The sequence below is a fragment of the Tupaia chinensis genome, unplaced genomic scaffold, assembly GCF_000334495.1.
Source record: "Tupaia chinensis unplaced genomic scaffold, TupChi_1.0 Scaffold000286_1, whole genome shotgun sequence".
NCBI lineage: Eukaryota > Metazoa > Chordata > Mammalia > Scandentia > Tupaiidae > Tupaia > Tupaia belangeri.
Window position 1 is genome coordinate 280356 of NW_006159770.1, and position 12747 is coordinate 293102.

General features: G+C 60.9%; 1 protein-coding gene across 1 annotated transcript in view; it reads right to left on the reverse strand.

Moving 5' to 3' along the window:
* The window catches only part of PPP1R12C (protein phosphatase 1 regulatory subunit 12C), a gene marked incomplete at its 5' end in the record, with an annotated part of 18254 nt that extends 8126 nt beyond the window's left edge, over positions 1 to 10128 (reverse strand). Inside the window, 3 exon segments of the mRNA XM_014588540.1 lie at positions 2191 to 2350; positions 9803 to 9921; positions 9998 to 10128. Of these exon segments, the coding sequence (XP_014444026.1) occupies positions 2191 to 2350; positions 9803 to 9921; positions 9998 to 10128 (410 nt within the window).
* Between the last annotated feature and the right edge of the window lie 2619 nt (positions 10129 to 12747).

Below are 12747 nucleotides of genomic sequence, written 5' to 3' on the forward strand. Positions count from 1 at the left end.
CGGCGACCCCTGCTGAGTCCAGAGCGCTCCCGTCCTGTGGCGGCGGGGCTGCCCACAGCATCAACTCGTTTTCTCTCGTTGCAGCCCTGACTCAGCTGGACACACGGTCACATGGCTGAAAACAAATCTCCCAGCATCCCCTGCAGCTAGGAATAGTCAAATCGGATGTCAGTGTCGAGTGGTGTGCGCCCCTTCAGAGGGCTGTTCTCTTAAGAGGAATTCACTACACTTGTTCTCTTTGCCCTCTGCCCCTTCTTGCCAGCTGGGATGCAGATACAATGGCAGCAGAGAAGCAGCTTCCTTGGACTCAGAGGCGGAAGTCATAGGCAGAGTGCACAGACCCTGGGGCTGCGCGTATCAGTGAGCGTAACCATGGGAGCACCCGGCCACTTTGTCAGAGGGCTCAGCGGGTGATCATCAGACCCAGGACCTGGGGTGAGACGCAGGGTGCTCAGTCAACAGCAAGAGCTACGCAGCTGGTCTCAGCCTGGTGCCGTCCGGAGTCGCCTTAAGTACCTCACTAGGAAAATCTGCCTAAAAATGAGTCAATTAGGGGGTGAGCAGAGCGGTGAGGGAGCCGCCTGAGCACCACGATCACGCTAAGCACTGTGACAGCACACAAGACAGCTGGCTGGGACCAGCAGCTGGAGTAATGGCTGTCGCTGGACTCCTATGTGGACGACCGCAGTTCGAGTCCCAGACACCGTGGTTTAAACTCACACCGGGCACGTGTGCGTGCGTGCCCAAGATCCCAAGAGGAGAATGGAGGAGAAGGGATTGCTGTGTGGCCATCCCCCCGGGGGCTGATTTCTCGCTTTCTGTCTCTCTCTCTCTCTTTCTGACGAGCGCAAGCGCCCTATAGAGAAAATCTATTAAAAAAAAAAAAAAAGAAAGGAAGAAAAAGCGCAGGCGAGGCAGGAGCTGCAGGGTAAGACTGGAGCAAAGTGCTCGCCCTGAAAAGGGGGCGCCAGAGACGGCCGAGACCCGGGGGCAAGGAGAGGGGGCACCAGATACGGCCGAGACCAGGGGGCAAGGAGAGGGGGCGCCAGAGACGGCCGAGACCGGGGGGCAAGGAGAGGGGGCGCCAGAGACGGCCGAGACCTGGGGGCAAAGCGAGGGGGCGGAGAGAGTATGTCCTAGAACCACTGAGAATACACGTGCACCACGACCAGCAGATGGCAGGACGAATACGTCACTGGACTCCCACGCAGTCAACTGCGGTTCGAGTCCCAGACCCATCAGCTTAAAAACTTACATAGGTGTGTGCATGCATCATGCGGGTCCAAGATCCCGAGAGGAAAACGGAGGGAAAGGGACTACAGTGTGGCCATTTCTCCCGGGAGGGGGTGATTTCTCACTTTCTGTCTCTCTGGCAAGTGCACACGCCCTATAACAAAAAATCAAAAAATTTATCTCTAAAAAAATACATATGCACCAAGTAACCTGGCCTTGAAATATGGAGGACAGGGACTGAGGACAGGAGAGGAGACCAGGCCCACAGCCCCACGGGAGACCTGCCGCACCCCTCGCAAATGGCCCGAGCGAGCAGGTAGCAGGTGTGATGGCGTGAGGCGGCCCTGCCCTGCTAACCCACGCCGACGGCACCACCACGCCCAGCAGACGGAGGGATCCAACAGCTGCAGCCATACAGAACCCACTCAGAACCCAGCGCAGCGGAGCCTGGGAACTGGTAGCGAGGTAATGACTACACAGCCCCGGACACTTGGAAATTGAGGACACAATTCTGAACAATCCACGGGCCAGAAAATTACAAATTGGAAAATGTTTTATGTTGAATGACAATGAAAAAACTACACATGGAGACCAGCAGATGACAGTGGTTACATCGCTGGACTCCCACATGGCCAACAGCAGTTCGAGTCCCAGACCCAGTGGCTTGAAAATCACACTGGGCACATGTGTGTACATGCCCCAGATCCCGGGAGAACAGAGAAGGGACTATGACATGGCTATCCCCGGGAGGTGATTTCTCACCTTCCCTCCCCTGGGTGTTTCTCTGCAGTGAGCGCATGTGCTCCAAGGCAAAAATCTCTAAAACAAGAAAAAGACTACGCGGAAAATCATGAGTGCAGCTAAGGCGGTGCAGGGAGATGCCTGGCCTTACTAACTTGGCGAGGGAGAGGAAGGTCCGGGGAGCCGGGGTGGTGAGAACAGACGGGCCTGGCTCACCTCATCACCTCGATGTAACCCTTGGCAGCGGCCACGTGCAGGGCAGAGGCCCCCGTGCGAGGGTGCCGGGCCTCTGGCATGGCACCCCCATTCAGCCAGCACCTCGTATCATGAAGCAGCAATTCTTCCTCGGCCCGCTTGGCTGCCTCCACGTCCACACCTGGGAGGACGAGAAGATGTAGCAGGCACGTCACCGACAGGCTGGGAAACACGGGCCGCGCCCTGGGTTGGGGCGGCACAGCCAGGACTGGCCCCTCCCTCGGTGCTCAGAGGCCCAGACCCGCCCGGGGCCCCAGCTGAGCTCCGTGCAGCCCTCACGAAGGGGCTCCGGGTCACGAAGGCCTTTTCCAGGGATAACCGGCAACCTGGCCCTGCGTCCCGCGATCGTCCCTGTCGTCCAGCATAACCCTTCAGCTCCCCACACGTCCGAGCCACGGCCACTGACCTCATAGGGGGACGGGGGCCGCACACCCCGTCAAGGCAACGGCTGCTCCCCACCAGGTGCTGGCCGTGTGCGAGGCGCCACCGCCGAGCCAGTCTGGTAGGAAGCGGCCCGCGGCCCTCCCCATCAGCACGTGTCACCCCGTCTGGCCATTACACTGCGCTGTCGCCGAAGGCAAGTCCTGGCTTACCAGTAAACGAGTTGACTTTGGATTTAAACTGGCGTTGAGGCTGAAGTCTCACTCTGCTCACTGTCACAGAGAATCTCGGCTCTTTCTCAAGTTTAAGTTTATTTTATTCGTGACAATGAGCACCACACCCACAGGGCCTCCTCACACCTGAAGCCCTTCCCCAGCCCTCCAGCTCACTGAGTCTCACATGCGCATCACGCTCAGGGGCTGAACCCAGCAGGCTGCGAGGCTCCGGCTGCAGCGTCAGTCACGGCCCCCTCCGCCAGGACAAGAATCGAAATTGCCGGTGCTCTAAGCCCTGGGACCGAGGCAGAAGGGGTCTCCTCTACAGCAAAGGCCATCACGTCTCGCTCTTCAATCGCGAAGCCTCACACTTAGGGAGTGCAGTGGAGCGCCCTGCAGCCACTGCAAATGGACCACAATGCACGCGGGGCCTCGGAGGGTGAGGCAAACAGGGCGGCTCCCCGTGGACACGACAGCATTGTGATGGACAGGTAGACAGGGTAAATGAGATACACTGTGGGCCAGCAGGTGGCGTGGTGGTTAAGGCACTGGACTCCTCGCACCAGGTGCAAGTGCATCCCGGGAGGAGAATGGAGACGGGATTGCGGCATGGCCATTACTCCTGGTGGCTGACTTCGCGCTTTCTGTCTCTCTGTCTCTCCAATAAGCACATGCACCCTACAGCAAAAGTCTCTCTTAAAAATAAAAAGAAAGAAAATCACAAATCACACAGGGCATGTGTGCATGCCCTAACCACACCCAGAATCTCAATAGAGTGAGAAGGGATTGTGGCATGGCCATGCACCCCGGGGGGTGCTTTCTCACTTTCACTCTCTGACTCTCTCTGGTGCACACACCCTATGGCAAAACCCTTCTAAAAATGTCTATGCTGAGAGTAAGTCAGGACAATCCCTCCTGTTCTGCTCTCTCCTAAACGTCCCTTCTGTGCTCACTGGACTCCACTGCACCGCCTGCCAGACCCCGCACGCCCACCCGGCTCACAATGGCCGGGATGCCCACGGCCACAGGCCTGCGCCCAGGAACGTGTCTGGTCACATCCTCCTACGTGTGTACACTGGCAGCTTCTGCCACGAGGCTCCAGGTGGGACTGAGAGAGGCAGCCCCCCAACATGACGTGGCTCACTGCAAGCCCAGCCCCGTCTGTCCAGGGCTGCCATCTGGGGCCACCTCGTCACAGCCTTCGACTCCAGGGATGTCCAGGTAATGGGGTCCCAGCTGGGAGTGCAGAGTCATGGAGAATGCTGGGGACAGCACTGGAGACACAGTCCGGCTCCTACCAGCCCGTTAGAGAGCCACCTGCTCAAGCCTGTTACAGCCGAATGCATCTCCTGCAGGGAGGCGTTGGCGGAGCTCACTGACCCCCCTTCCCTTCCACCGAGGGCTCTCGCAGCCTGTGCCCTGGCCACGCCCAGCCCCTGACGGTCTGCAGGCTGAGCTCTCGGCCAGGCTCTGGCAAGCTGTGCGTGGGAGCCCGGGCGCAGCCGCTGTCTGGACCTTCTGCCCTGACCACACCTTGACCTCCCCGTCCCACCTCACCTCACGAGGTCCCAACGTGACCGAGCCCACAGCCTGGGTGCCCACTCCGCTCCGGCATGTGACCTCGGGGCAGGACGGTGGCTCCCAAACCCAACAGAGAACTGGGTGCTCTCGCTCCTCAGACACCTTATCGTGCTAGAGGGCAACGCGCTCACCAGAAAGAGACAGAGACAAGAGAAGGCGCCCAGGGCAGGCCACACTACAAGCTCATCTGGGATGTGGAGCACGCACACCCAGCGGGTTTCTCAGCCGCCAGGTCCGGGACTCAAACCCTGCATGTGGCACGTGGGGCCTGGATGCCTTAAGCACCGGGCCAGAGCCAGCCCAAGGTGCTCTGTCTTAGCCGAGAGTCCAGCTGGCGTGCGAAGCCACCCGAAGCACACAGCTCCCAGAGAACCTGCCTCCGATGAAGCCGCTCAGAGCCCTCGACTGTGCGCCTGGGTCAGACCATGCCTGAGGATACGTGACTTCAACCACATGGCCCGCAAACTGCCTTTCAGAAACGTGTGGTAGGGACCAGCAGGTGGCGTATTGGTTACATCACAGGACTCCCGCGTTGTCAACCTTGGTTCAAGTCCCGGACCAGGCAGCTTAAAACTCACCCCAGGTGCATGTGCGTGCATGCCCAAAATCCTGAGAGGAGAATAAAGGAGAAGGGATTACAGCTTGGCCATCCCCCCAGCCGGGGGGTTACTCCTCACTTTCTATCTGTCTGTCTGTCTCTTTGGCAAGCAAACACACCCTATGGTAAAAAATCTCTTTAAAAAAAAAAAAAGAAAAACTGTGGTAAAATACACATACAAGTTTCCATTTAACCATTTCTTTTCTTTATTAAAGTTTTTCTTCCTTCACAGGGCACATGCCCTCACCAGAGACAGAGAAAGAGAGAAGTCACCCCACAGGGATGGTCACACCGCAATCCCTTCTCCTCCATTCTCCACTTGGGACCTTGGGCACGCACAGGCATCCGTCCATTCTCCACTCGGGACCTTGGGCACACACAGGCATCCGGTGTGTTTCAAGACGCCAGGTCCAGGACTCAAACCATGGTCGGCCACGTGGGAGTCCTGAACCTTACCTGCCATAGCACCTGCCGCCACGGCGTCTAAGCATTTTGGACGTGTGCGGTGTGGAGTGCAACTACAGTACCACACAGCCCTGGCCCACCTCCGCCATGCAGAGCCAAAGCCCCACCCACTGGCCAGCACCTCCCGCGTCCTCCCTGGGGCGACATGTCCTGCGCGTGCAGCCTGCTGTGGCCTGCTCGGGCCGTCGGGCCGCCCCCCGCCGGCAGGCTGACACAGCTCCACTGGGTACTCACCCTTGTCTCCCACCTATCTGTGGACACGCGGGCCTCCCACCTTGCCGTGGCTTTGCTGCTACAAGCATGGGGTGTGCACCCTTCCCTCCGGCCTGAGTGCCACGAGAGGTTCTGGTCCCGCAGCACCATGCCTGAGCCCGCACCATCCCGTGAACGGAGACCGCCAAGTTGCACAGAACTACGTCCAGGCGCAGAACGGGCCGGGTGGACCAGGGCCTCTCGCTGAGCAAAGACCCAGAAGAGGGGAGCAGCAGCAAGGTGGGGATAGCAGAGGGGTGCTGACCCCTGCCGGCCAGCCGCCCAGCCGCCCAGGTCCCGGCTTCTCCTTCCTCTACGCGTGTGCTACAGGTGGGGACAGCCCTTGCCCTCCATGCAGAGGGGTGCAGGGTGCAAGCCGGGGCCTGCCGACCACAGCCCCACTCTGGGGAGCCCGTGTGGAGCCAGTGGGATGACGAGCAGCGTCCCGCTCCCAGGAGCGCAGTCCAGGGTCCCTCCAGAATCCCTGGCCTTTGCTCCTGGCTGATCCTAGAAGCCAACACCCCAACCAGCGAGCGCTCGAGACTTCTCCTCGTCCCAGAGCGGAAGAGAGGATCCCTCTGGGAAGTCATGGGCAACTTCACAGAAACACGGACTGTCAGAAAGTCCCTGGGTCCCTGGGAGCCACTCCTGTCCCCCCAAGGCTCAAGGGAGGGTGAGGACTGTTCCTAACTACGGGGAGACTGAGCAGATGGGGGGCAGGCTGCCGACGGGAGGGGGAGACGCTGCACCTTCGCTGCTGGGGTACTTCCGAGTAAGGTGAAGTCACCATCCTGCAGCCACCTCGAACTGCCTGAGACTGTGAAGGCAAGGGAGGGAAGGCAAGGAGAGAGGAGACAGGGACAGACAGACAAGGACAGGGGACACGTTTCCACGTCTGTGGGGAGCGCACGGGAGCGCCCAGAGCCAGAACGGATGGCTCTGAGTCACGTACATGCGATGCCCCCGGGCAGAGCTACACAGACGGGCACCAGACGCTGTTCCCTGGGGCTGGGGTGGGGCTGAGGGGCGCAGGGCTCTCTGGGGGTTGAAGAAAACACTCTACAACAAAGTGGGGCCTGGTGCCTTGACCTGTGAACACACTAAAGCCACTGACCTGCACGTGGCATGGGAGAACTGCAAGGCGTGTGACTTACTCTCGAAAAGCAGTTGAGGGCCGGCAGATGCCTAATGGTCACACTGCTGAACTCCCACGGAGTCGACTGCAGTGAGTCCCGGACCCGGCAGCTTAAAACTCATGCTGGGCGCATGTGCGTGCATGCCCAAAATCCCGAGAGGAGAATGGAGAAGGGATTGCGGCGTGGTCACCCCCTCTGGGAGTGACTCTTGTTTTCTGTCTTTCCAGTGAACGCACACGCCCTATATCAAAAGACTCTCTTAAAAAACAAAGCAGTTGTAAAACACACGGGGGCAGGAGCCAGCACGTGACATTGTGGTTAAGGCACCAGACTCCCATGTGGGTCAATCACGGTTCAAGTCTCAGACTCAGTGGCTTGAAATTCATGCAGGGCGTGTGCGTGCATGCCCAGAATCCCAGGAGAAGATGGAGAAGGGACTGCGGCGTGGCCATCCCCCGGGGGGTGATTTCTTGCTTTGTCTCTTTTTTACATTTACCAGTTTGTTATATAGGATATTTCAGAGGGTACAGATGGACAGGTGTATGAGAGGGCCAAGTGGAGCTAAGTACGGGAAGGAGCTTCCATGCTCTCCCGGAGCTCCGCCCTCAGGGACTTCCCAGCCCCTCCATGCAGGCGAGGGTCCAGAAGCTGCCAGAATTCAGCCGTCTGGGTTTTTATGGAGGCCTCACTACACAGGCACATTCGCCTGCATCACAGGTGAGGAGTGACCACTCAACCTTTAGTCCCTTTCTCCTCCTCAGGGCTTGGGAGCAGGTACTGAAAAACACAACTAGAAGAAAGAGTTTAAAAATAATTGAAAAGTGGGACCAGCAGTTAGCATAATGGCTATGTCACTGGACTCCAACGCAGTCGACCGCGGTTCACGTCCCGGTCCCGGTGGCTTAGTACTCACGCCGGGCGCGTGTGCGTGAGTGCCCAAGATCCGCCGGGCGCGTGTGCGTGCGTGCCCAAGATCCCGAGAGGAGAATGGAGGAGAAGGGATTGAGGCGTGACCATTCCCCCGGGGGGGTTGATTTCTCGCTGTCTGTCTCTGTCTCTCTCTGGCAAGCGCACGTGCCCTATAGCAAAAACCTCTAAAAAAAAAAAAAAAAGAAAGAAAGAAAGAAAGAAAAGGAAAGCTATCAAATTTACAGAAAAGGTACAAGAGCTATAGAAATAACTTTTCCTGAAAGACTGGAGACTAATTTGCTGCTGTGCTACCCGCAGCCCCCTGGGCACCTTCCTGCACTTTCTACGCACCAGGACATTACCCGCATCACCATGGTATAGCCACTGAAGTCCGGACGGCCTGGCTTTCTGTCTCTGATCTCGCTGTCTCTCCAGCAAGCACACCTACAGCAAAGATCTCTAATAAATAAACACGGGCGGGCCCGCGGGGCCGTAGTTAAGGCCACTGGATCCCGCACGGCCAGCTGCCTGTTCAAGTCCAGGACCTGGCAGTTTGAAAACACACTGGCAGGACCAGCAGATGGTGTGATGGTTACATTACTGGACTCCCACAAAGTCGACCCTGGTTAGAGGTTCGGATCCGGTGGCTTAAAACTCAAACAAGACGCCTGTGCGTGCCCAAGATCCTGAGGAGAGTGGAGAAGGGACTGCAGCGCGGCCATTCCCCCTGGGGTGATTTCTCACTTCCTGTCTCTCTGTATCTCCGGTGAGCGTACACGCCCTATAGCAAAAATCTCTCAAAAAATAAAAAAAGAGAACTTGTGTGTGTGTGTGTGCCCAAGATCCTGAGGAGAGTGGAGGAGGGAGGCAGCGTGGCCACCCCTGGGGCCGCTCTCTTACTTACCCCTCTGGCAAGGCCCCGTGGGCGCCTGGGGCAGTCACGTGGTAGCTGCAGCGTCCCGCACCGCAGCCTCTCCAGGTAAGGAGGCAGGGCGGAGGCGGGAGGGCCGGCTCCACGGCCGAAGGCGATGCTCCCCGTTTAACCACAGGCGGGCTCCCAGCCTGGCCCTGTCGCCGGGGGTCCCCTGCAGGCAAGCTCCTTCCCGGTCAGTCACGCTGCCAGGAGGCGGGGGGGCCCAGCCACCAGCATCTGCTCCTCGCCAGGCCCCTCACCCCCGAAGGCGCTCTTAAGCCAGGGCAAGCTCTGTGCCCACGCGGAAGCCTGACAGCTGCCATGGCACGGCGCCAGCCAGCCCTGACCTTCTGTTTAAATAAGAATTATTTATTTTCGTTTTGTTTATTCATTCATTTATTTTAATTTGACCAGAGAGAGAGAGAGAAAAAGTGAGAAAGCAAGCCACCAGGTCCAGGACTTGAACCGTGGTCAGCCATGTGCCAGTGTCCAGTGCCTTAACCACCACGCCACCTGTTGGCCCCCATCCTTGTCTTACTAAGTAAGAAAACCTCTGGGACAAACCTGGAGTCAAACTGTCAGCCCCTACGACAGCCGGGAGGCCAACCCATAAAATCAGGTGTCAGAAGCCACACCCGCAATCCCACACTGGCAATCCGGCAACCTGGGGTGCCCAGGGGTGTCCCTGGGCACCACAAACTCCCTGTCCTGCCGCTCGGCGCCCTCCCCACCTGCTGCGGTATCTCTGGTCCCACGGCCCCACCTCAAGGGCTGAGCGCCTGGTGACACGCAGCTGCTTCCCAGGAGGTGGGAGGTGGTCAAGTCCCTGCGAACCTGCTAGAAGCCAATGCACACTTCCCCGAAAATGAGCACGGCCCGACAGCCTCGGGGTTCCCAGACCCCACAAAGCCCGACAGTGCCCTTGTTCTAGCCCTGGGGACAAGAGCCCTGTGGCCTGCTCAGGACAGAAAGCGCCCCCCACGTGGGGAGGCCTGCCCCTCGCTCGGCTCCAGTGCCCTGTACGGAGGTACCTACCCCCCACAGGGGTGGAGACCATGGCATGGACAGCCAAAGGATCCTGGGAAACAGGGCGGCCATGAGGGGCCCCACCCCAGAGGCCCACCTCGGCTGGCAATCTCCGCCCTGAGCAGCCCTTCCATGGCGTCCGACTCGGCCAGGTCCAGGGCCAGGTCCCCATCGCTGTTGACAGCGGCGATGTTGGCCCCGTGGCTCAGGAGATACCTGGGGGAGGAGGGTCAGGGCTGAGGGTCCACCCCCACGCCCCAGGGCCAGGGCCTGCCACCCCGCCCCGCCTCACCTGGCAATGTCCAGGTAACCACAGGAGGCGGCCACGTGCAGGGGCGTCCAGCCCTCGTTGTCCGCCTGGTTCACCGTGGCGCCCTGCTCCACCAGGAAGCGCACCACCTCCAGATTCTCATCGATGCAGGCCTGCAGGGCAGGGCACAGGGCAGTCAGCCCACACCTGGCCCAGGCCAGGCTCACCTGCAGGCTCGGCAGGGCGGGCTCCCGATGGGGCCTGTGAAACAGACCCGGGACCCTGTTCCAGCTGGCCTTCAGAGCCCACGCTATTTAAGACAGCGCAGGCTGCTGGACCGGGAGGTCAGTCGGCGGCTGGCGGGGACACATGGACCACAGCCGCCTGCCAACAGGACGGGGACAGGAAAGGGTGTGCACCCTGCCTGCTCGGGACCCTGCGGGGGCTCAGCAGGCCGCCTACCAGGGAAGCCCCCAGCCCTCCCCTGCACCCAGCAGACACTCTAGGAACTGCCCGAGCGAGGCTGGGCCCCACCCCAGGGGCAGGCTGTGCGGGTCCAGGCAGGGTTCCCGGGGCCAGGCCTACTGTGCACAGGTGCTTCACCAGGGCACTCGGGCCACGTGTCCTAATCCCCCACTGCTGGGAACAGGGTCCCGGGGCGAAGCCCTCACCCAGCCCGTGCAGATGCGGGGGCACCGGAACCTGTGCTGGTCTGAGGGCTGTGGGCCTGGACTGCGTGTGCTCAGTGTGGACGAACCCCCACTCCCTCACCTCTCCCAAGCCGCCCATCTGGAGACGGGAGGAAGCTACAAGGGCCAAGAGCATGAAGTCATGGAAACTCAGGCTGCTAAGGGGGGCCGCAGCGCCCTGGGAACGGGGTGAACTCTGGGCTCCGTTTATTTCCACCGGTCGTCATGGCGCAGGGGGAGGGCCGAGCAGGGAATCAGGCCTTTCCCTTTCAAGGACCTGGCCCAGCGCAGGCATCCATGTGAAAGATGCGCGAGGCCTGGGCACCAGGGACCCCGAGTCAGCCCGCCCTCCCCCGCCAGGCACCGGGCCCCAGCCCCGCCCTGGTCGGACCTCGGAGTCCTGGCCCCAGCCCTCCCCCCAAGCCACTACCCACAAAGCAGCGGGGGGGCTGGGGCCGTGTACCAGCTGTGAGGGGTGCACCCACCAGGGCAGGGCTGAGCTTTGGGGACCTGTCACGGAAGGCCTCAGGGCAGAAAGCGCACCCTACACGGGGAGACCTGCTGCCCTCACTCAGGAGCCCCTTAGTCGGGGTGACCAACCGTCCCTGTTTACCGGGGACCCAGGACCTTCAGTGCTAAAACCAAGCCAGTCCTGGGCAAGCAGTCTAAGCTGGTCACCCCACCCACACCTGGCAAAACCTCCCCCCTGCCTCGGAGGGCCTCAAAGGCCTGCAGAGGGAAAGGGGGTTTACCAAGTGCTCACCAGCCGGGGAGTCCCTGAAAAGGCACCTGACAGGCTAGGCAGGGCAGACCCTGCAGGGCTCAGGTCAAGGAGGAGCTCAGCTCTGGGGGCTGTGGGGTGCATGGAAGGGGCATGGTCTGAAGAGCAGGGTGGGGGGCAGGCAGAACCTCGCAGGGAGGGCCCCAGAGGTGCAGGGGTGGGGGCAATGGAGGGAAGGGGCCTGGGGGAAACAGGATTCTGCTCATCTGGGGCCTTGCGAGAAGGGGCCTGGGGTGGAAACAGAGGGGCAGCAGCTCCCTGTGAACACCTACTGTGCATCAGGCCAGGCAAAGGGGGCTCCCATACATGCCCCCCTTCACCAGAGCCTGCCAGGGAGGGATGCGGGGGAACGGGCACTGAAAACCGAGGCCCCCCAAGAAAGGACGAGGAGTTCCTGAGGTCAGACAGAGTCCCGGGACTGGAGAGCTGGCCTCCCCAAGCATCCTCCGCTCCCCCCCGCCCCGGGCTGCACATCCCTGGCCGGGTCATCCCGTCCCCAGGTTCTCCTGCAGTGACAGAGCCCAAGGCATCTGGCGAGGAGAGGGCTCCAGGAAACGGGGGAAGCTACCCCAGGAAAGGAAGCCGCTCTACAGCCAACTTCACGGAAGTAGGAAGAAGGCCTTGGAGAGGGAGGGGACAGGGACTCCAGCGCTGCTGAGCCTGTCTGTGGTGGCCCCAGGTGGGTGGCAGCGTGGAGACGGAGGACCAGAGAGAACCCCGGGAACGCTGGGTGGCTCTGGCTCTGGGACACAGATCTCTGGGAGCAGCAACCAGGTGTCTGCAACAGGACCTGGGCCCAGGCAAGAGGCTGCAGGGTTCTAGACACCTGGGGAAAGCGACGTGAGGGAGGCAGGGGCTGTGCACAGGCCACGGGGGCAGTGACGGGAGACCATGACCAGGCCTGGGGAGGGGGCCTGCAGCCGGGAGGAGCTGGTGCGCCAGGCTGCCCAGAACGGGGGCGGCTGCAGGCCTGGCCTCAGGCGGGGAGAGGGGAAGAGAAGCCGCGCTGAGAGGCCGGAAGAACGAAGAGGGAGCCCAAGTTAAGAGGACATGGCGGTGGAGCGGGAGAGGCGATGGCCGGCGTGCCCCAGATGAGGCCCGCACCTGCTCGCAGGAGACAGGGTGCCCGGAGCAGGGGCAGCGGCGGCACAGGAAAGCGCATCCTCAGGCGGAGCCCGCGAGACCAAGGGGAAAGAAGGAATCGGGAAGAAGCGGCACTGCGGGCTCGGGCCAGAGGCGGCCCAGGCCAGTGCGGAGGGGCACGATGCACCTGCCTGGAAAGGAAAGCCAGGGCGGAGGTGGCGCAGGGCGGGCAGGGCCAG